Raw genomic sequence first — 25,699 nt, forward strand, 5'->3', positions numbered from 1 at the left:
CAGCTATAATAATATCTCAATAATAACCAGAATAACAGACTGGCCCAAAGACTTTCTGAAGTATATCCTGACTGATTCAGTCCAAACAGAGGAAGAAATTCAGTAGCTCACGAGGTCTGGGTTTAATAATAGCAGTCAGTCTTATCTGTAACCTTGATGTAATGTTTATTTTTATGTATTCCTTTCTTCCAGTGCAAGAGGAGTGACCTTACACTTTCTTTTCACCATGTTAGGAGCTCATATCACACAGTTGTATAAACAGTGTGTGTGCAGATGTGTCGGGGAGGTGCTTTAGTGAGTTTTAGTATCATGTCAACGCCACATTTTTCCTGGAAAGCCTGGTAGTTAGTGCTTTACTTTAGACTCAGTGGCTGGGACGTCTTCTGTAATGATACGCTTTTAGGAGAAGTCTGTCCTCACAAGAGATGCACTGCTGTTCAGCCCAGGCTATAGTTAAAACCACCAGCGCTATACAGCCAAATCCATTTACCATCAACTTTTCAGTTTTTAGTTTTAGTAACCTCATGCTTTGCGTTTTCAGTGTGATACAGCAGTATATCGGTTAGGCTGATTTGTTTAAGACGATATTTGCATATTTCTAAATTATAGCCATCTGTTGATAGCACTTTTTGGTCCGCTGACAGTCAGACTTGTGCAAGTGTAGTCTAAAAACACATTCCCGATCACAATTATCTCATTTTAGACAAAAAAATGGCAAAATAAGAATACATTTTATAACTTTATACAGTATTTTTTCTTTTTCAGCAAGGACATCTGAATCAGTAGAGAAATATGCACAAATCAAGCATAGTTTACAAGCCAAAACAACTCTAAAAAACTCATCCTAATCTTGGATGGTCTGAGGGTGAGTAAGAAACTTTTCATTTATTGATTAACTGTTTCCGAACTATAATGATTAACCATTTCTTTTGTAACATATACAGAGATCTGAAGACTTCATTCTTTTTTATCAACTCTGGAAAAAATAGAATCTTGAGTGCCAAATTATTTTGGAGGATCTCCTCTACAGGGTACAGAAATAACCAGCAGCCACTCCCTAAGTCTCCATACTCCAGCCACAGAGGCGTTTCTATCACTTCATTCCTCCCAGCATCCAGAGAGAGAGATTTCTGAGTGAGTCCAGGAAATATCAGCTGCCACACACAACCAGCACACCCGCACAATGACCCAAACAATCGCCCAGTCCATTTGACTACATTACCCTTCCAATGACAGATGGGAGCGCACAGCCCAAGGACATTTGCTTTTAAAAATAACCATAAGTGAGAGTAAGTTCTCAGTGTTTCAGGGTCCTGATGCATCTGTGACCCACTATTTGAACTATTTGCAAACTGTTTGGTCCAAATAGCTGCTTAATTTGGACAAGAATCAGATAGGAAGAGACTGTCTAATTGACATGTAAAATGGCCAACCACTGTTTGTTTACCTATGGTTTAGATGCAGGTTTATCTGAAGTAGTTGACGTTATAATAATATAAAAAAACACTGTCATATAATTACAAATACTGACCAAATGTTGAATGCTGATTTTACAGATTTTAGAGATTTTTTTTTACTATAGCTATGGATTGTTAGCATTTTATTTATTATTGTAGTCATAATCATAAGCATTTAATCATACTTTAAGCTCAAACTTAACCACAGTCAGTTGCCTATCCATTTCTTTCAATTTCAGTTAACCTTTTTTGAATGTTATATTTTTGAAATCACTGAAATAATTGTCAGAAATGTGTGCACACTTTTTAATCTGAACTTTCAAAATAATTCAAAGATGATTCAAATAATTCAAAAATTCAAAGACGACACCCTGTGCAGGGAGGAAACCCACCCTAGAGACTTAATAAAATCTAAAAAATGAATTGGACGTTACATGGATGACATCATGGAAGAGTTAATGACCAATCAACTTGATGATGTAATTCAGAGCATCCACTTATTACTGTCAAACAGATCATAAGAGCATCATCCACTTCAATCACAACTGATTGCATAATCACTCATGAGGACCAAAAGGTAGAACATAATTGATGTAATATGAGTTTTCAAAATCTAAACATCTTCCAAACACTCCCACACATCTCACTTGAATCAACTGAATAACAACTGATTGCTCCAAAACCAGAAATTCAGTTAGCCCTCCGAATAGTTTCTCTTGAGATGACCAGGCGCTTTGGGCAAGACATTTTCCTGACATCCAGACATTCAGAGACACTGAGCATTGAGAAATTTAGCTTTAGCCTTTAAACAGATTATGAGAGATATCAAAACACCCTCCAGGCCTTCTCTAAAAAACAAACAAGCAAACAACAAAAACGACAACAACAACAAAACTAATAACTGAAACCAAATAATACACTAAACCTCAATGAAACCAACTTGGTTTCCAAGAATACCAATTTTCACAACAGTTATATTGAAATATTCCAATATTCCGTCACTTATTATTGGAATATTGACTGTTCGAATGGTGATCTGGGCCTTAGATCACGGAAGTTTCTGTACCAATGGATAATAATGTGCAATTAATAAACAGAAAAGCTTTTTTATTAATATATGCTTATGTGTATCTGTTTCTTGTTTATGCATAACCTGCCTTCTTTTTATATTGTAAATCAAATCAAAATTTTAATGCTTTCCAGTTTTGTTTGTGATCAGATTCAGTTGATAGACTTATTTCTAGAAGTTGCTAGTATACTTTATGTTCAGAACAGAACATAATATCCTGCTGCAGAGCAATCGACAAACACACATTGGTTTGGCATTGCATCCCCTATGAGGAACCTTAAAATGGCATCTGCAGAGGTTCAAATATGTCTACCAGATGAGCTTGAAGGGAGCAGCTTTGAAGTTTTCATAATTAAAAGCAAAGCTGGGCAGAAATACAGAACCCACTGAAGTCTGGAGGAAATGACTCCAGTGTTTGGGACAGTGGTTGCTTAATGGATGCTGTCGCAGGAAATAAACATATAACACATCAAAACATCCCTTATTATCTAAGATGAGATCAGTGGAAAGTGTTCAGTAAACACTGTGCTATTTTTCATCAGAAATACATTACTGTACCTGTGAATGGCATCTTCTAGTGTCTTGACGTGAAGTTCATCTTGCTCAACTTGTTTTATCCGATCTTCATCTTCCTCTTGTGGCACTGCTGGTGTCCCCTGCAGAAGCCATCTTTCCCTCATGGCTTTAGACTGTAAGACAGAAACATTTTCTGTGGTCAGGTCATTGATCTACATCAGATGTTCTTTTTTAGGTGTTCCACAGGTGTTTGAGATCGACAAAAGTATTAGTACTGCAAGAGGTGTGACTCTTGAGTAATCATATACAGTACATAATACAGTTTGCAGGAGACAGTCTGCTTTTCTGTTCTCATGCCAGCTGTGAATAATGCCTGCATCCAGAGTGACAACAGAGTGCTCCAGAAATGAGTCCTAAAACTTGGAAATGAGTTAGCATTTTAGCACTTGTGGTTCAATTATCCTAAAGTCAATGGATTTTTGGTGAACACTTGATCAAGATAGTTTGACAAAAATACATCAGCATTTCTAAGGCTTTTAGCTGAAAAGGCAGTTGCTGAAAAGTGGCATCCAAAACAACAGAACATTTTGTTATAGTTGAAACAACATAATTCTGCTAAACCACAGAAAATCAGCAAACCATCTGTGGTTTAAGCAGTTTTAGCAGTGCAACATTTAGAGCAAAAAAACTTGGTGGCTAGAGCTTTGTGGAAGACAACTGGACCTGAAATCTCTATTTCTGTGATTTTGCAATACTTTCTCCATTTCTTTGATTGGCCAATTCAGTTACAGAATGTGCCAGTCAATCCATATTTAACGTTAAACTGTATTTAAATCCCCTAAGTAATCAGCTGCATGGTGAATGTAACCTTAATGTACAAGCTGAACCTAATACTGGACTATGTTTAAACGTTAGTCAGCTCATTATTGTGTGGATTGTGGCTTACCACAGAAAAAACCTTTATATGTGCATTGTTTGACATTTAAGTTCCAAATATAAATGTCACATATTGCCACATTCTCATGTAAACTTGAATATATATTTATAACCTGTACAACATGAACAGCTGTTATGGAAGTCACCAGCTGTGGCCGAACTGACTCTGCGTGAGCTATGTGAGCTATGAGATCTCTCAAGACCCCTTACTAGGTAGTCATCACCTCCAGGAAGGTCAACCACAGGAACTCAGAAGTGTTTCACAAGCTGCTGAAGGAATGCTGGAGAAAGAACCGACTTGGATTACAAGACTACCACATGTTTGGCTTCAAAAGACTCAAGGTAGTGCTTTGAAAATTGTTTTAAACACACTTTCATAAAAGCATTTTTTATATTTAAGATTTTCATAGCTTGACAACTGCATTATATTCTTAGAAGTTTGTTAAAAAAATAGTGCTGTCAAACAATTAACCACAATTGATTGCATCCAAAATTAAAGTTTTTGTTTACATAATATATGTGTGCACTGTGTATATTTATTATGTATAAATACAAACACATGAATGTACTGTGTATATTTATGAAAATATTTTGTTTATATATTAAATATATTTATATATAATATACAATATAATAATATAAATATTTTAATGTATATGTAAATACTTTCAAAAGATATAATGTATGCATGTGTATTTATGTATACATAATAAATGAACACAGTACACACATATATTAATTAAGTATAATAAGTTTATAAACAATATATATATATATATATATATATATATATATATATATATATATATATATATATATATATATATACACATATATAAGCAAAAACTTTTATTTTGGATGCGATTAATAATGATTAATTGTTTGACAGCACTAATAAAAGCTGTTTTACATTTTATTGCACAGCTCTTTTGGATATTTAATTGAAAAAAAAAAAAAATAACATAAATATTTTTTTAATTATACTATACATGTGAGGCACCAGTTCCACACATAGCTCTGTCAGTTTCATCTATTTGTTAATTCAGTCATGTAATGAGTGTGATCATATGGTCAGCCGGTCATTATTGGAAAATAAACATTTTCTGGAAGGCACAAAGTCTCATTATGAGCACCCTGTGGGATAATTTTGCAGTAATGGTTGGTTCCTGTTAAATTATACAACTGCAAAATAGCTACTATCAAAACTTTTTTATCAGAAGTATTTTTTCCCACTAATTTTCTATTTAAAATTGAAACAAAAAGACATACAAAATAGTACAAGACACGTGCACGTTAACAGGAAAGAATCACAATCCCATTAAACACTGCAAATTACCTAAATGTAAAATGATGGAGAAATATCAAATACTTAAAGATGTTGATTGAGAAAATTTATAGGATTTTTAATTCTGGAACCTGACTGTTCATATATCAGATTCATATACATATAATTATAAAAATAAATAATTAGATTTTTGTTTGGTATATGCACAGTACAATTTATTAAAAAATTGTTTACGTTATGTATAGAATTTCACATCATGTTTCATCTCTTTATGAGAAAATAAAATGAAATACAAATATTTCTGTTGATACTAACAAAATCTAGACAGACATCACAGGCATTGCAGCAGCAGCTATTCGATGAGAACTTGCTTTAGAAGCCGATTACACCCACAACTAAACAAACATCTCTTTTCCTGCTCTTTTTAGTCAAATCCTCATTTTAAATTCAGCCCTTTGAAAAAAAACATTTGCTTCCTTTTCATTGCGGTAAACACTAAGATCGTCCAGAATTTGCGCGTATGATTAGCTATAGCTTACGTCAGTGCTGTTGTGTGGTGGAACATAAGCGATCACTTATCTTTTAGTCTCTCGGCAGTCTTTACAAAAGTCTCACAGTACCACAGCGTTATCAAATCTTTTTCAGTCATTGAGAATAAGTGTTTCTTTTCCCTCAAGTCCTTCTTTCCTGTGGCCTAGACAAAATCTCTTTCATGAGTGACTTTAAACCAAAGGCTGTGTTTTTTGTATAAACTAACTGCCATTAAATTTGGGTGATAACACCACAGAGTAATTCTGTGTAAATGAGGCAAACCCCTGGGTATCTGATAACACACTCTTGTGTTGCAAGAGCTGTTTCCCTGACGTGGACTAATGCAGAGAGAAGAAAGATTACCATCAAGACAAAAAAAAAAAAATAGAATACTTCTCCAGTAATTTCTAAATCCAAATTTGATCCCACCATCCTACCCTTACCCATTGTAGTATTTAGGTCTAACTAGTATTTGTGTATCATCAGTGCAGATAGTAATGCTAGAGAGTGATTCAGGAGTGAAGATTCTCTATGGACTTCAAAAAACACTCTGACTGACATTTGCATTTGTCGAAGATGCTCTTTAAAGATAACTTATTCTTAATAGACAACTTATGAGAAATTTGTTATATTTCCCAGAGCAATACAAAGAAGCAAATGTTATGGCATCAACTGAAGCTTAATTTCTGCAAGCTGAGTTTCAAATATGTTCAAATTCACATCAGACCCAAAGTCTTGATGTGAAACGGATTCAATGGTCCACATCAAAGCTATTGTGTGGAAAACATATTGAAAGCTGAAATTTGAATGATCAGTCTGCTGTAATGGTGCAAACTTTCAGATAAGTTGTTTTTTTACCTTGAAATGTTGAAGTTGTAGAACAAGTTCATCGAGTTGTCTTCTTTTGTCCTCTATCTCGGCTTGTCTTTTCCGCTTTTCCTGAAAATATAATAGAATATGCTTTTGTTATATCACTGAGAGTAAAATTTGAAAGATTTTCAAAGATAAATAAGTCATGTGAAAATGAATCAAATTATTTCAGTTTAGTTATGGTGACCATTTGTCATGGCCAGGATTTCCTAAAATGTCTGGGTTTTGGCTTTGTTTTTTTTGTTGACATGCTCTCTGCAGTCCTCTTACATTATTTGTATGTGTTTTTGCATTGTTTTGATCATTCTCTGATACCTCCTCCTTACGCCATGATTGGTCAATTGTGCACAATGCTTGCATGCTATTTTTCATACTACTTTTCAGTCATTACCTTTAGCAAGTCTGAAAACAATAGGAAAACAAAGTAAAACCCAGATATTTTTTAGGCAAAAAGATGTATGTTCACTTAGTAGTGCATGCAATGAGTTTAAACTGATGTTAATAGAAGCTTGTTTGACAAATATTCTTTCAAGTATTTCCAGGGTTTTTATCCTACACCTTTTACACCTTTTGCTAAAGCAAGCATAACTATTAGCTTTTCAGCTGTTCATAGCTAAATACTTAAGCAGCTGTTTCATTTCCAACTACAGCAGACTGAAAACAGGATGTCATCAATTTCCAATGCATAGCTGCACAGGGGCAGAAATAATTGTTAAACATGGCGAGTACCATTTACATTTTCTTCAGAAAAAGTGATACCTTGGTTGAAAATACAACCCACAGGAACAACACATTTGGCTTGTCCACAACTTTGTTACACTGTATGTAATATAATCAAATCCCATCATAACCTTAAACTCAGGTTTTGACAGCCCGTCTCTGCAGGTGATCTACAGTAATTCTTATTCACTTAACATAACCAGAGAAGCCCAAAGAGGAAAACTGAGCCTTATATGTAGGTTACTGAGGTTCTTGAGTGTGTGTTAAAATATCTTGGCTGGCCAGGACACAGTTTCACAAGCACATTCCTGCAGTCAGTGTGTGCTCTCCTGTGAGCTCCACTCAGGGAAATCAAATATGCTATCCAGATGTGAACAAATGTGCCTATAAAAATGGACCCTTACATATCCGTCAGTGAATAATGCCACTGGATTTCACATGAAAGCTAACTGTTAATGGTTTTTATGTCTTCTTTTAAAAGCAGAGCACTGAAACTGAAACATAATCCCTGATTTTGAGCAAGAGAATGTAAGAGGAAAGATCTGATTACCCTCTGCTCCAGAGAAACTGATTAGGGTTGTTCATTTAAAAAAACATGTAAATCTAAAAATTGGGCTTGAAACTTACATCAAGAGAAACTGTCCAAGATAGACCTTTTCAGAGCAAATTATCAATAAAGAAATTCAAATGGGGATTATAAAAGTTGTTTGTAAATTTTGTATGGTTTTATTTATTCATTATCTTAAAAGCTTAGAATTAAATCCAGTATACTGTAAGTGAAACTCTGTTTACTACAGAGTAACATTACTGAGATGTGCCTTTCTCATTTACTGATTATTGTATATGTATGAGTGTGTTTGTATATAAATGTGGTTTGACTATGGAGTTGATGAAAACTAATGAGTCTGACATCCTGTTGAAATAACACATTAACAGCATGCAGGAGAACACAGAAAATACAATGCATGAGCAGAGAGATTGTTTTGGCATCAGATCTTATGTCCCTTTGCGATCAGTCTTGCTAACTGGAAGTGCTCACAATGTGTCTGTCTAACTTCATTAATATGGGCCAAGAAAGTCACCACAATAATATGTAAAATATACACTTTTTAGGATGATCAACATTCTGGCACCTGAAATATAAACTGGAATAATATTTTTTTAATTCCAATGAAATTATATCAGCAAGACTATAAATATAAGGCTTAACTGTAAAACAAATATACTTTTGGTTAAACCAGATTTTACACAGTCACCTTTTTTTCTGAATGTGTTGTTATTAGTTTTCTTCATCTTTGACAATTTTATTTCCTTTTATACCAAATTGTACAATGATACAAACTTCAGACAATTATATCTAATGTTAAAACTGATCACAAATGTTGCTTTTCCCAGTATTTAAGAATAATGTGCATGTACTGTAATAGTAAGTATGTTTTTTGTGCAGAGCAACTCTCTAGCAACCTGGGTTTAACTTCCAGATTGCACACACACACACACACACACACACACACACACACACACACACACATTTAATAAATATATATTATTTTTTTTTCTATTAATGCACTATAAATATATTTTGATTAAAGTGTTGGGTAAATTATTATATAACAATATGGTAAAAATATCCGAAAGAGAAGTATGTTAGTATGATGTAGTTCTGAATCTAGGAAGAGACAATGAATCATCAAATGGCCCAAAATATTTTAGTAAAATAAGAACTAAAATATATGCAAATTTGGTAGAACTTGCACTAGTTGCTTATTAGCATGCGTATTACTATCATTTTAGATGTTTAGCAGTAATTACAAAGCCCAAATTAACTTTAAACATAAATACTACAACTTACTGACTAACTTACTATCAATAAACAGCAAATTCAAAATATATATACTGTATATATTCCAGATTTGTGTGGACTTTTTATAATTTAAAATGCATCAGAAAGCATATCGAAATTTATTGTGCTGTATGCAATTTGAACATCATGGTATTTGTCCTTTATAAAAGCAGATGTTTCTTTAATGTGCATCACAACGTCAACTCTGAATCTATGCAAGCAATTTCTCATGTGATGGTAGGGCTGTAATTACACTAGCAGAGCTTTCGTCACTGGTTACGCACCCTACCGACTGGCACGACTCTCCACGCCCCTCTCATCTGGACAGAAAACTAAAGCCAGATCTATTTCACACCAAGTATGCGAACCATACCAGAGCTCAGAGTAACATACAGGAATACGCCAGAAGCAAGAGTCGTTCCTCACCACGGACACATAAGCTGTGGTTCAACCATCTTGAAATATCCCTCACGTGGAGGCTACTTTCCAGACAGACCATAGCATTTGTAAAGTATTGGGGATATGAGCTGAGCATGAAAACAGGTAATAAAAATGCTCAGTGATGTTGAGCCTGTTGGGCTGGTGAGACCCAAACAATGATGATTTGTTTCCCAGCTCAAATGGAAAACATCTGCATGGCCGTGCTAAAGCCTCCCCCTCCATCTCTACTGATGCCATCAAACACCCGAGTGCCTCTCTTCAGTTCCTTTTAATTTCTCTTTTGTTACAGACAAAATATAGGAGACTTCCTGAGATCTAAAGTTTAACAGAAACAATTGGAAATCCACCGAGGATGTCATTATAGCCGAGGCCATGTACTCCTACACAGGCCACATTCCCCTCTGACAAAAAAAGTTTCCCAAGTTATGTGAAACATGGCTTGATGCTTACTTTTCCCCCAAGGAGTACATATAAGTCTTCACAATGAGAACTGATCAAAAGAGAGAAGCTACGAGAGTTTACTTTTAATTAAATGCAATACACAATTTGTTGCATAACCAAAATACCAATAATAGAGGAAAAAAAGGATTAATGCAGGACGTTGAATTGTAAATAAGCCGGAAATACACAAGGACTCTTTGAAATGTGTATGTTGTTACACTATTTAAGATACTTCACACTTTTTACAACTTTATATTTCATAAAACTGATGTTTTATACTATTTAAGGAGCTTAGGGATTTTTTATTCACTCAAGTGTTTCAAAAAACCTCCTCAGATGCAAGTAAAGTCCTGGTTCCACCAACTACAATGGATATTGTGTAAATATACAGTCCAGTGTACTGTTAATATGATTATATGACAATAATATAATTTTCTGTATTGATCTTTAAACTTTGCAGAGAATTACTGGTATCATTATACATTTTTTGGAATTATAGTGTAGATTTCAGTTTGTGGATAAGCATATGCTGAAAGTAATCAACATATTAAGTTATAAATATTACTTTATAGTGAAGACTACAGTACGTGGAAATGTCATGGCAGATGAATGATGTGATATTCTAAATGGGACCAAAAATTCCCCAAACTCCTTTATAATAACATTTAGAATTTGTTAAACTTCGAGTGTGCTTTGCTAATAACGAGGGACTTTCCTTACAAGTGTTCTGAATTAAGCATTTCATTGTATTTTGTTTTAGGGTTGAAGGAAATGTTGGTAAAATTAACGACTGTTACTGGTTCGAAAAACCATGAAAACACTATTCCGAAATGTTTTTATTTTCTTAAAGTGTAGACGGTTGAAATGAAGATGCAAACAGTAAGCATCATGGTGGTCTGTGATAAGATGTGATGTACTTTCATATTACTTGGTGATTTACAGTGAAGTACACAAGTGTGCCAACTGGGATGAAGCCATGACCTAGGAGCCAATGAGTCACAGCAAATGGACTCAACAAAACTTTCGTTGAGATTGAGAAACAGTCTATTTCCTCTGTTGTATACAACCAATGTCCGAGCTGTTGACTCCTACAACTGACGCCTCCAGTGCAAGCAATTCTGACATTTGTGATTGAAATGCTCTTTAACAAAGACTTACTAATACATGGATCGTTTTTGTATTTGCTCAGTTATTTTTCTTTACAGCAATGGAATTAAATAGGGAGCAAATTGGCTTAAGTTTCCATAGACTTAAGCAATGCCTAACGTATCTCTGCAGTTATGAAAGACCAAAATCTGAGCATAAATTTTTCTTGCAAATGAAAGCAGTGTTATGTAAGCTGTCTTTTGTTTTCATTGTGTCTCTAATTTTCTAAAAGATGTCTCAGAGTCTTTTGTGATGATGCATCTTAATCAAGAGTCAGGCACTTGTCCCAGAGGATACACAAAAATAGACTGGACACAGTTTTCCCAGAGAGCACCATGAGAAAGGAAGTCTTCAAGAAGATCTTGTGCTACTGGTATGAAACTTGCAAATCAGCACCTCATAAACCAGTTATGTTCTCTCATTAGATTGGGTTAGATAAGCCTATCTTCTAGTAGGGAACAACAAATCTCTGCACTTAACAATACATGCATACAAAAATAACAATAAACGCTGGAGTTCACACACTAATTTTTGTTCACACACTTAAGTTTGTGACTGTGACACTAATTGATAAAAGTATAACAAAAACACTAATGATGTAAAACCAATAATGTACACACTTCATTATCATAATCAATTAAACATTTTAAAGGTGTGGTGGGTTTTCTGATGGTCAAAGCTGGTAATCCATATGATCAAACCGCTGTGAACTTAACTCAACGAGTGCTTACATTCTGACTAGTCTTGATATCGAAGTTGACCCTACTAAAATCCATTCTTTTATTTATGTGATCTTGTATATATATTACACACACGCACACACACATATTATGTAAACAAAAAACTTTTATTTTGGATGTGATTTATCGCGATTAATCGTTGCCCAGCACTATTTTAAATTTGACATAGTGACTCGTTCAGATCACTGAGTTGGGTGGCAAACTTATGTCTGCCTCTCGTGCTACAGTGTTATTTACATGCATGACAGAAAAGGACATATTTCCAGCTTGTCGACAAAATAACACAATTTTGTTATGAATTACGTAAGAATACAGCAAGTCCACAAGTGTGTGACTTTCTCACTCCCTCCTTCATGCTGCTTGTGGCTTCAGGGGCATAACTTTCACACCTCTCTCTCTCTCGCCTTCTCCCAACCTGTCTTCATTTCTCTAGCTTCTGTTCAATGATTTAACTAGAAAATTGGGAATGGCATTGTTATATATAATTTTTAGGTATTTTTTTCAAAAATGGGACAACTGTAAAATTTGGACAGCTATACTAAGTCTACTGTTAATAATTCTGTGACATAATTAGAACACTATTACAAATAAAAGGTTAAACTTGTTACTTTACACATTTTTGGGAGAGCAAATTTAAAGATAGCAATATGGGCAGTAATGAACAGATCTCAGAGGAGATTTCTGCTCTTATAACAGGTCATACATAACACCAAACTTAGCTGTGTAAGTTATATATAAAAAAGAAAATAAATAAATCATAAAACCACAATATAATTGCATTCCGTGTGTAAAGCTAAACACACTGCATCACTGGGGTGTGGATCATGCTAGAAGAGCTAGATGAGGAACGTATGCAGAGGACTGGCCTGAGCCCTCTTTCTAGGTTGCAATGAACCAGATCAAACCAGGTGACAGTCTTACATTTCATTAATGCAAACTAAATACAGCAAATTATGTATTAGGTGAACTGCTAATTTAGAGTCCACATTGCAAACATATGTAAAGAGAAATACGGTACATGCTGGTATGAGTGCATTGCTGTTGTCATGTGCTCATAGGCTATTTTCGATCAATGTGTTCTCTCCAATGTCAGCAGAGCTACACCATGCTGTTACAGCATCCAGTTTGGACATCATTTTGATCACATTCCAGGTCAGGTGGACCGTTGCAAGTTTTTGCATATTTTTTCCTAAAACCACATAGAAACAGTGCCTCGTCCAGTGGCGTGAGTTAAGTTTTTATCCATCTAATAGAAATTTGAGGGTGTGCTCAGAAAACCATTATATTTGACTTTTACAATTAATATCTCATGCCTTTAGATGTAATTGGTGGGAAACTGAACAGTGGTCACTTCAGACATTGCTAATTGAATATTTTATGCCGACTTTTTTACAGTCTATATTGACTACCTAAAAACAAACTAAAACTAAACAGAAATTGAAAATATAAATCAAAATATAAACCAAAGTAAAAAGAGTGTACATTTGTAAGTGATGCTGTAAGTGACATAAATCAGTGCTGATGTTTGTTACTATCGTGCAACATCCATAAATACCTGACTTTGCTGTGCTAGTTAGCAGACAGGCTTTCAGTTTCAGCACAGTTCCCAATATTTTTTTTTAGAAATGCAGCTGAGCCCCCACACCCGAGAGCTCTGGGAATCCAAACCCACCTGAGGGGCACCCCACCTCTGTGAAATATGTGACCCCAGGCCAAATCATCACAGACAGCTGTAGCTAAATTTAACCTGATAGTAATGGCTGCCTGTGCTACGCTAACAAGAGCACCATGTAAATGAGGCCTCTAGTAAAGGTCTAGGCCTGAGCTTGACTAAATTAATCCATGTAAACAAGTCAGAACTGCAAGCATTCAAGACAATTGGGAAGTCTGCCCATGTGCAATCACCTCCAGTGTACCGCTATTAGCAACCTGCTAACCCGTTTCTCATTTGAGGAAGCGACATTCCCTCACTTGATAGACTGAAAAGAAAAGCCACAGATTTGGACCCAATGACTGTCCTCTGCAGCAGTAAACTGTGATTTGAGGCAAACATAGCTAGCTAGCAAACCCTCACTTACTGTAATGTAACAACAGGGAATTGTTTGGCAAACCTATCAAAAATCAGTTCATCTGTATCTTAATAACATGCTTATTAAAACAGATAAAGTGAAAATCAAACAGTTTATCAGTCAGGCAGTCAATTTTTGGTTAGCATTGTTGACGCAAGGGAGTCTACATTCACCACTAGCAGAAACCGATATTTATAAAGAGCTCCCAGCAAAACAGCATGATAGAACACAGTGATGAAGATATAAATGTTATGTACAACAGGCCAGCATATGATTAGAATATAACAACCATTAAACTCCACTACATTTCAGTATTCTTCTTGAGGTTTAGCTTCTAGTTTAGCTCATTTCAAAAACACAACTGCTTGGCCAACATCATGCAGCCTGCAGGCTTTGCTTTTCTGGAGAGCCTGGGAAACCAAGCGAAGCCCAGATGAAGCATGTGGTTGGGTTAAGAAAGATGTTGGCTGAATATTGAGTGAAACTAGAAACCCCAAATTGGAAACCATGAGCAAAGTCTTGTGGTACTTTCCTTCTTGAAGGCAAATCCAAATTAAAAGCTTTCTAATGAGCGCAATGTACATAAAGTACTGACCATTATAAAATCTTTGAACCTCAAACCTTCACAAGTTTCAGTTAAAACACCAGGCCACTGTTTTGTTATAAAAAATTGCATGTGCATTTGACTATAAAACTGCAACCAGATAATAAAATACAGGATGTTTGCTGAAAATTGGGTTGACATATGAAAATATGTTGTATTGTTGGTGCATTATGCTGCCAATTTGTAGTGTTTACTAAGGAAGTCATCTTATCATACTTAGGGTTTGGGAGTTGTGCAACCCCCAATCCAGGGGTTATAGCCAATCTAGTTTAGCTCTAGACCCAATGGATCAGGATCAGGATTACTACTGTTAGGAATTGCATACAGTAGTTACTACATTTAATGAAAAACGTACTGTGCAACCATTAAAAAATGATATTCGACATTGCATGTGAGTGTAATATTAAAGTAACCTGGACATACGACATCTGCCATGTTGGATTTGTCATGTGACCTGCGGCATTGGTTGCATGCCATTTATAGCTTCACATATATCACATGACCTCAATATTAAATCCAATGGTTGTGCACTTCAGAATCCCGGAAGAAGTAGCAGGTTATCAGGCTATTCAAATACTGTGTATTCTGACATAATACTCTTTTTGTATACCCTTTCTGAAAACAATCATCATACAAATGTTTTCCACTAAAAGTACCACTACAAACATTACAAACCATCAACTTTTACCCATTAAAACCATTAAAAAATTGTATTCTGTAATGTGTTTTGGGAAATGTTCCATTGGCATTTAGTGGTTTTAACAAGCCACCAATTGAAGGCAACCAATTCCCAAAAGAAACATGCAGGGTCCATTAAAGTTTCCGTTAACACCCAATAGATGTTCCATTATAACCAGTAAAATAATTACAAATTTTGTGGTGGTGTCCATTGTTTTTTTTTCAGCATGGACTATTACATATGTAAGTAATACTACAGCAGCGCTCGGATACTACAGTAATTGTATACTACAGTAGTTGCTTATTAGCATGCCTATTGTTAATATATTGACTGTTTATTAGTACTTATAAAGCACATATTCTGCATGGCCATATTCTATATCCTCAATCCTACCCAATATCTGAATTTAACAAAAACCTTACTAACCATTGCTATGCATCAAACTAGGAGTTTACTGAGCCAAAAGTCATAGTTAATGGTTTGTTAATAGTGAGAACTGGACCTTAAAATGAATTGTGACTGACATTACACTTTTTTAACACAGATTTACATACCAAAATGGTGGGGTTGGTATTTTCAGATGCCGCATAGAAACTTTTAGACTGCTATTGGAACTAAACTCTGCATGGCTAGACTCTTTTGCCATGCAACAACTTTTCAGTGTCCAAGAATACCCTGGACACTACCTAGTAATACTATTAACTATTCAAAAGACCCAATAGCAACATGCTAAAAACGTCCCAGAACACATTAGCAATCTCATAACAATGGCTTGGCAATCACCCACAACGTATTAGCTCTGTGGTGCGACTTCAGCACTGGCAACCACCACTGGTTACATCTTACATCTATTACAAATCTCAGCTGCTCAAAGCACAATGGGTCAAAGATAGTTGATTTTATCTATTTGACTTTGAGTTAAGTTGTTAAGCTACCACACAATATTAATCATACTGTATGGGACTATAACAGCTTTCCATTGAGCTACCGTCAAAACAGACAGCGCCGTAAAGTTTCACCACCTCATTAATGCCACTCTTTTCCCCTATTATTAAAAAAAGGGGAAACCCAAATGCAGCTTCAGCTTGTGCTGGTCAAATATCATTCTGAGAGTTTCTGTGACTGATAGATGAATACTATTTGGGAAAAGAGTACTAGAAGAGAATTACTTGATGAAAAACAACTAGAATTTTATAGTTGGGTTAAAGCATTACTCAAACACACGGCACACCAAATACTAAGTTTATGAGTCTTTCCCATGTGTGTTTACGAATTGCAATTATGCTGCAAAAGTGATTCACATCACCATTACTACTATGTAAATTTACTCATTAACAACAACAGATGTAAAAAAAAACTGTTGTGTATATTATGTTCACAACTATCAGATGTGAAAAAAGCGCTGAATTCCTTCGAAAATGCGGGAAAATAATCATGCAATTACTTTAATTTGTGCTATTGGAGGCCAAACAGCTGCTCTGGCAAATTAACTTTCAATGCCAAAGCAATCTAGCTGACGTTATTTAGATTATCTAGGTTTGTTTCGAGAAACAGTCCTCCCCCAATGCTCGAGATGCAGCCAGACAATGTATGACTTTAATGATTTATATTTCCTCTGTCTGAGCAAAGCACCATTACCACAGGCCTGTTATCTCAACACTTAAACTTTTATTCTTCAAGCCTCATCCAAAAGGCATTAGCCTGCTACAGTCATAGCTGCCAAGAATCAATTTTTATTGACTTGAAAGAATTTTAATTAGCAGTGTTTCTAAAGGCAAGCATCACTATATTGCTCGTAAAGGTTAGTGACTTGACAAAAGAGAGGTGTACTGTTACACTGGATTAACAGTCTTTGTCAGATGGATGATAAAAGACACCATATCCATAAAATCTTGAAGACCATGTACTGTATAAACACCCAACCAGGGATGCATTTCCCAAAAGCATTGTTTTGGTTCTGTTAAACTCAATTAGAACTTGCAATGATAGTTGCTTTTGGGAAATGCACTCCAGAACGGCCTTGCATTGTGGTGGCAAGTTTTGCATGGACATGCACCATTCACATTATCTTCAAAACTCAATCGGATAACTATATAATGAGCTCCTAGTGAATACCAACACATGCTGGTCCCTACAGCCTATTTTTGCAATGTGTATTCTACGGAATTACAAAGATGTAAGCAATGTAGCCAAAATAGTTTTCCATCTGTTGCTCACTGCTGGTCTGTACAGAACGGTTGACCTGGAGCCAGATTTAGTCTCTCTTTTAGTCACATCTCAAATTCTTGCCCTCTGGTTCATATCGGGTGATTCGACAGTAAATCTTTTCTTAATGAGAACACACCAAATGGCACCAGAACTACTGGATCTACAAGCTTCCATAACATGCATTCATTTAGGAATGAGTTCAGACAAACTAGTGTTTTAATGCTTTTCTTGTGTATAGTTATGAGCGTATCAATAACTATGTTAGTATCAAAGAAAATAAAGGATTTGTGTAAGAACAAAGCAACGCAGAACTTACCGCCAGGGCTTGGAGCCTTTCCTTATGAAGTTCAACTTCAGCCATCCTGGAAAAACAAAGGCAGAAATCTCAGTAACTGTGAGACTAGTAATCCCAAGTGTGTTTGTGTGTATTGGCCCGAAGGTGAGCAAGTTAACAGACACACACACACAAACACACACGCACACAGTCTGCCCTGGTCCTCTGAAGTAAGCAAGCCAGTGAAAGACACCGTGTACTGAGGGCAAGATCTTCTCATTCACTGGCCATGTGTCTGCCAGACTGTCTCTCTCTCTCTGTCGCTCTCTCTCTCCTCCTACATCCCTCCCTCTCCGTCACTGGCTGGGTAATGGACAGATGACAGAGTCTTGAACCCGCCCCCTGTGTTTGGAAGAGAGCTACAGGCGAGCAGGCAATGAGATGTCACTAAGAGTAGGACCTAACTGTGACTCTCTCTCTCTCTCTGTGTGTGTGTGTGTGTGTCAGCTTGGATGGAAAACAAAGGTGTGCCGTACACTGGGGATCTGAGTGGCTGCAAGCTTAGAGGAAATCTGCTCCATGGTTACAAATTAAAATCATACATCTGCCAAATCTTTGCTATTGTTTAATACTATCTGATGAGTTAGGAATAGCTCAGCCATAACAGAAACATGTTGTTGTCCTTTCTTCACCTCACTGTTATGCAATTCTGAACGACATTTTTTTTATTCATAAAAATTGATATTATTATACAAAATGTTGGTTATCTCTCTGTCTGTCTGTCTGTCTGTCTGTCTGTCTATCTATCTATCTATCTATCTATCTATCTATCTATCTACAGATCCATCCATCCATCCATCCATCCATCCATCCATCCATCCATCCATCCATCCATCTATCTATCTATCTATCTATCTATCTATCTATCTATCTATCTATCTATCTATCTATCTATCTATCTATCTATCTACAGATCCATCTATCTATCTATCTATCTATCTATCTATCTATCTATCTATCTATCTATCTATCTATCTATCTATCTATCTATCTATCTATCTATCTACAGATCCATCCATCCATCCATCCATCCATCCATCCATCCATCCATCCATCCATCTATCTATCTATCTATCTATCTATCTATCTATCTATCTATCTATCTATCTATCTATCTATCTATCTATCTATCTACAGATCCATCTATCTATCTATCTATCTATCTATCTATCTATCTATCTATCTATCTATCTATCTATCTATCTATCTATCTATCTATCTATCTATCTATCTATCTATCTATCTATCTATCTACAGATCCATCTATCTATCTATCTATCTATCTATCTATCTATCTATCTATCTATCTATCTATCTATCTATCTATCTATCTATCTATCTATCTATCTATCTATCTATCTACAGATCCATCCATCTATCTATCTATCTAATAGAAAATTATTAATGTAACCTCGATCTTCATAACATGACAACATCTGATCATAAAAACATCTGCAGAAGTCGCTGACTCTAAACACGTCTACTGTCTCTGCAAATGTGGCTTTCTCTATTCGGAAAGCAGCTTCCAAACGTCTGCACTAAACATCTTGAGTTCTAATTTTTTCCTCCAGTGAAGCCAAAGGGAGCAGTAGGGAATGGGAACACGGGGTCCAACTGCTTTCCCTCATCCAAGCTCACATTCAGAACTCCTAATATGGAGAAAAGGCCGTACTAACTGAGTCTGGAGTGTTCTGCGAGAGGAAGACTCGTGGGAATTGTAAGAAACTCAGTGAATGAAATTATAACAAACTGTAATGACCCTTCAGTGTGTGTACAGTACAAGTACTGTTACTATATATAAGACTAAACGGCTGTTATGAATTACTGTTTCCTGAGATCAGTATATAAATGCAGAGGTACAAGCTGTACTGCAACAGACAATGATTTAGACAGGTCACAGTAACAATAAACAATGAATATTGCAATGCTTTATCATGCATTCAATGTTTATCTCTGATGTTGCATGCATTATGTGCTTTTGGAATTAACTTCGTTTCAAATACAATGCAGCACAATGAATTTGCAGGACTGTATCTGCATGTCAAGAATAATGTTCTGTTACTTGTCAGGCAGTAAATAAGAGTTATCTTCATAGGTGAATTTCAACATGATGTCGCAGTCATTCATAGAGAAACCGCAACCTACAGCAGCAGTGAACATCAGTAGATGGAGGAAATTCCTGGAGGTGCACGTAACGACTGGAAATAGGCTTAAAGCCACAAAACACACAGCGCTCGCAGACGGCAGACTTCAGAAGCTGTGCGACACAGAAGTTCAGAATAAATCATTCAACAGAGCTCTGTGAAACATTCGGGCCAGTCTGTTTACTGTAGCTCTCCGTGTTACTAGTCAGCACTTTGCTCTTTTTAAACTAAGCATGTGACTGTTGATTTCATTTGCATTTCAGTTCCAAATCTCTTAATGATGGCCTCTCGTTAACCTAAGAAGTTGCTTTACTGCACCTAGACATTTCCATTGTCAATGTTGATGCACTAGAAGACATTTCAGAGATTTAATAGCAGTCTCAATAGTACTATATATATTCTTAAGAGCACTAGTTCACTTGTGTACAGACTTTCTTCTCCCCACCGCATGTGTTACTTTTCCATTCCCAACCAGCGGCTGCAACGTCATCAGTCGGCGAAACAGACAAAAGCAACATTGTTTCTCTGGCACAGTGACCTCATCCCATGAGCCAGCGAGGCACAGTAATACCTTCCAGATGTGCAGCAGTCCATACGCTGGGAAATGAAGACTACGCAAACGCAAAGCAAAATGAGTCTCAAATTACTTTTAAAGTGAAACACACCATTAGTGGGCTGCCTCACTTTATTCTAACACTTGTTAACAACTGCAATATTTACACATAGATTAGTTTAAAAAAGTAAAACCTGCTGTTTATATTAATAACATTTTCCAGACAATTTTTGCTCTCTACAAGGTTTCAGTAATATTACTTGCTGTAGATATCGATATATATATATTTCCTAAAGAGGGTGACAGATGTCACATATATTAATTCATGCTTATTCTAACTCACAGTCTTTGAAATGTCTCCATTTCAGAAAGAAGGCAGACAACATACCTTCCTTCATGTTGACTGGTATTTAGTAGTGTTACAAATCTTGTAACACTTTACGATAACGCTTTACTTTAGGGACCAATTCTCACTATTAAACACTTGGTTATTAGCATGCATATTCCTAGCATATTGGCTGATTATTAGAACATATTGGTTGCACTTTATTTTACAGTACGTTTATTAACATATACTTATAGCGTACTTACAGTGTATTTATCTAAGAAAGTTCTGGTAATACAAGGTAACTAAATGGGCTAGGGTTAGGTTTAGGGGTAGGTTAAGGGTTATTGTTATAGTTATTGTAATTACTATAATAAGTACATAGTATGTACATGGGGAACAGGACTGTAAAATAAAGTGCTACCAACATATCACTGATTCGTTCTCATACCAAAATTCACCAACGACCTTACTAACCACTAATAAGAAGAATATTAGGAGTTTATTGGTTTATTGAGTCAAATGTCATATTTAACAGTTAGTTAATAGTGAGAATTTATCCCCAAACTAAAGTGTAACTCATAACTTTAACCCATTACTTTACACTAATGTTACCTTTGTGAAATGTTAATTATTGACTAATAACTCATTAACAAATTAATTAATAACCAGTTATAACAACTTTCAAGCAATTCCTGCCAAATTTTAGCTCACATGCAAGAAACTCTTATAGAATATTTAAACTTTTTTTTAAATAAACAAATGACTCCAATTGTGATTAATGTAAGAACAAAAGTGTGTTTACATTTCAATGAAAAGCTAATAATTAATTCAGTTATGAAAATGTAAAGCAAATAATACATTTCACATAAAATTATTTAATAATTATGAATAATATCTCATCATGTAACCCATAAACAGTAACTGTAATCTATGAACATTTTATATTGTAATATAATCCAGTTACAACTACCACATTTTTGGAATCTGATTGAGTAATCTAGATTAACTATAATCAGTTATATTCAATAGTATACTTTTAAATATAGCTTGGATTCATAAAATTGTGGAAGCTTTACATGTCAAAATGTTTTAGTCACTTATTTAGGGGTGATTATAATTCCCATGCGTTAACTATGATTGCAAACACAATCATCATCCGCAGTAATCAGACATGATTCATGTCTTGTTTAGTTGGTGGTTTAGTATATAAATGCTGAACATAAATCAAGCCACCACTTTTCCATGTGCACTCCAGAGAGGTTTAAAAACAGCCAAGCAGCAAGTTTCTGAACACCAATTTTTTGTGGCCGAAAAACATACTTTTCGAATCTCTTAAGGTAATGTTTATCATTCATTTTTGTGCAAAGCTGTTTAGTTCAAGTGACGATCATGAGGGGATGTTTTCCAGGAAGATGGTCTGCAAAACAGTGTAGTTTTGTTGGATAAACATTAGTTTATCCAACATTTTAGCAAGAAAGAAACTCTGCTCAGTCTCCTGTAATGACAACGGTGGCCTGGTGTTTTCTGTGTTTATGACTGCAGTTGATCTGGAGATTGTCAGAGCTCTTGGTCTGGATTATTTCTGAAGTAGTGCACTGCCAGTTAAGATTATAATACTTAGCTCTCAGTGAATCAACATGTATAAGTGTATAATTTAATTGTAAAGCAGATATTTGAGCAGTCCTTGATTTTTGGTGGTCTTGATTTGCATTTCTTCTAGTCTTCTGCCGTAGATTTGTGGTGCCATCAACCAATCAGTATTGTCAGGCCGTCATTTTCCTGCGCCTCCCAAGGAGGTCTGTAATACCTGGAGAAAGCTATCCATTAGCACTTTAATCCATCTTAATGAAAGTCTACATAGTGTGCAAAAGAAGAAAACATTTTCAATGGCAGTCAACAGCGAGAGAGATGTTTATTGCCTGTGGCGTGTGTAGTTACGCTATCATCATCCCATTTACAGCTTAAGACATTGGTTTCTGAGTATGTTTTGAACCTTGAGCAAAGGAAAAAGTATCAAAGTTGCATTTTGGAAATGCATTCACCATTTAAGAATTAAGCGTTTTGCATTCTCTAAGTGTCGCAAATCTTGTTTACACTACTTTTTCTATTTATTTCAAACATTATAAACCTACTTTTATTTAGGTTTTAACTTGGACACACCAGTATGGAACAAAACAGTTATACATCTCATATATATCATTATAATTAAGAGTGATACTGTGTTTAGCTCTGAGGACTTTGCATGTGTGTGGACGGTTTGTAAGGAGCACTTGTGCGACTGCAGCTGTCACATTCCACACACATGCAAAATTAGCAGCAGTCGCGCAAGTGCTCTGTACAAACTCAAAGGCTCCAGGCCTTCTTTTATTATCAGGACAGCACTCTCAAAGCAGACTGCAACAATGTCACAAAGGCACGACAAGCAAAATTTATGAATTTAGCATGGTTTATAAGGCAGATCGATATGAATTCAGTCCACTGAAACGGTAGGTTGGGGGTTCGATTCCCGGGAACATGATATGTAAAAATTGTTATCCTGAATGCACTGTAAGTTGCTTTAGATAAAAGTGTCTGCTAAATGCATAAATTAAATTTTATTTAATCAATAAGCAATTATTACAAAATGACATTCAGGGACAATATACAGTAAGCACCCACCACACGCTAATGCCTGGCCGACATACAGTACATTACTCTTTAATTACATGGTTATTTACCAAATATGTAAATACAGGATCAGTAAATATCTAAGCTGATTGTTTGAGTAAGTTACTACTAGTTGACATGTAGTTGCAAATTTACTATATAGATAGTAAAAAAAATAAAGATAGTAAAAAGTAACAAACCACAAAGCTTATTGTGATTTACTGGATGGGAGGCATGCTTAATTGTTCTGTTCATTAGCCTAACTTTGAACAGGCTAGACTAAACAATTCTTGGGATTTAAGAATTTATACTGAATTCTTAAAAATGAGAATCGATTAAAGTCCAGAAATTTTTATTTTTATAAAAAAAAAAAAAAAAAATGTACCAAATTTCACTAACGGACTGGCAAAAGTTAGTGCACCCTGACCTGCTGAAAACAAACTTTTTTAAAGAATCCCGGTAACCAAAAAGTTGATGGTAGCCACTAAGTGCATTCCACATTGTGTACCTATGCACTATCCTATGATGTTTTGTAGTATAAATAATGCAAGTAGGGTGTTCACATGGAAAATTCCAAAACAAAAAAGTGCAGAAAAATCTGGATTTTTCGTAGAACATTTTTTGGGAAACCACACTTTTGGAAAGTGTGGAATGTCACAGCTTTAATTATGTTGAGAAGGGGGAGGAGCTATAAGACTCTGATTGAAAAAAAAAAAAAACCTAATTCATTTAAATTAATTCAAAAAACATTTTTTGGGGGTGAAGTCCATCTGTCATTATAACAGGAAACTGTGCTTATAACCAGTTTTGTGAGATGTAGTTTCAGGCACACGGGTTTGCGAATGTTCATTTCAACTACATTTTTGGGAAACCCAGAATCGATGAACTCTGGTGCTAATGACAGAACCACAGTTTGCTAATGATGCTTTCAGGTAACAAACCCCAGATTGGAGCTTGAAATTTCAGCCAGTTCTTGGTTTTATGTGCATTAGATAGACCCAAGAGGCTATACAGGCTGTCCTTTTTATTTCACAATTGCCTTTGCAGTTGCTGCACTAATTCCCTATTGGACAAGAGGTCAACACCCCAAAACAGATAATGGTAGTCAACATTATTTTAATTCGATCTCATCATTCCTACTGTATGCTTGTTCGTACTGATGATTTGATTGCCAATGACACTATGACACATTACATGTATGTCTACTGCACACACACACACACACACACACACACACACACACACACACACACACACACACGACTGCAGACAGCAGCTGCTGCATCATCATCCTCCTCCTCCTGCCGCCCTGGCTGCCGTTGCTATGGCAACCGCTCCGAGATGTCCAACACTACAGAGGGAGGGTGAGGAAAAATGGAAGTACTCACTCATACGCCGGGGCTTTCCTCCGGAGAGGTGTGCCCATCATGGCTGCGTCTTCTCCCTCTTCCTCGCTCTCTGGCTTTCCTCGTCTGCTCTCCGCTGCTGTTACCAGCATCACATCGGGATCGACGGCTCTCCTCCAGCTCTTCCTGAGATTTCAGATGGATGCTGGATGCTGCAGCTCACAGCTTCCACTCTGTCTAGCCTGCAGGACGAGAGAGAGAGAGAGAGAGACAGAGAGAGAGAGAGAGAGAGAGAGAGAGAGAGAGAGAGAGAGAGAGAGAGAGACAGGAGGGAGGGAGGGTCACATTTGTTTAATGTCTGATTTTATTGGTAGAGATTGTGCTTCTCTTTGAACTTTCATTTGAGAATGTAATATTACAGTAATTGTAATTAGAAATACATCATCATATCTACAGACTCAAACTATATTACATATATCACATCGAAAGTAACCTTCGATTTATGCATTACTGATTCATATTACATGACTCCACATTTGACCCATATTACTGTGAATGGCTTGTCAAAATAATTATAGATTCTTTATTGTTAATGTTTAGTGTTTGACCAATAAATGTCAAACATTGTGAATGAATGTGAGTATCTGTAATGAATACACATAGAAATTGGAATATATACAGTATATATATATATGCAGTATGTATACTGTTGATTTGGACACTGACACAATTTTCATAAATTTGGCTCAGAATAGTTTTAAAATTAAAATGAAAAATCAAGATGAAATTAAAG

General features: G+C 35.8%; 1 protein-coding gene across 4 annotated transcripts in view; it reads right to left on the reverse strand.

Moving 5' to 3' along the window:
- Window positions 1–25,152, reverse strand: part of LOC113109573 (A-kinase anchor protein 2-like) — a 97,684-nt gene extending 72,532 nt beyond the window's left edge. For 3 of the 4 annotated variants that reach the window (XM_026273220.1, XM_026273218.1, XM_026273217.1), the window contains exons 1-4: window positions 24,949–25,152; window positions 17,872–17,917; window positions 6,653–6,733; window positions 3,085–3,215 (exon numbers count right to left, since the gene is read on the reverse strand). In XM_026273220.1, the coding sequence (XP_026129005.1) occupies window positions 3,085–3,215; window positions 6,653–6,733; window positions 17,872–17,917; window positions 24,949–25,058 (368 nt within the window). In that variant the 5' untranslated portion in view covers window positions 25,059–25,152. Of the gene's footprint in view, window positions 1–3,084; window positions 3,216–6,652; window positions 6,734–17,871; window positions 17,918–18,036; window positions 18,180–24,948 lie in introns of those variants that run through there. The other variant, XM_026273219.1, reaches the window with a different exon arrangement.
- Window positions 25,153–25,699: the final 547 nt, after the last annotated feature.

This window comes from Carassius auratus, chromosome 10 (genome assembly GCF_003368295.1).
Source record: "Carassius auratus strain Wakin chromosome 10, ASM336829v1, whole genome shotgun sequence".
NCBI classification, from domain to species: Eukaryota; Metazoa; Chordata; class Actinopteri; order Cypriniformes; family Cyprinidae; genus Carassius; species Carassius auratus.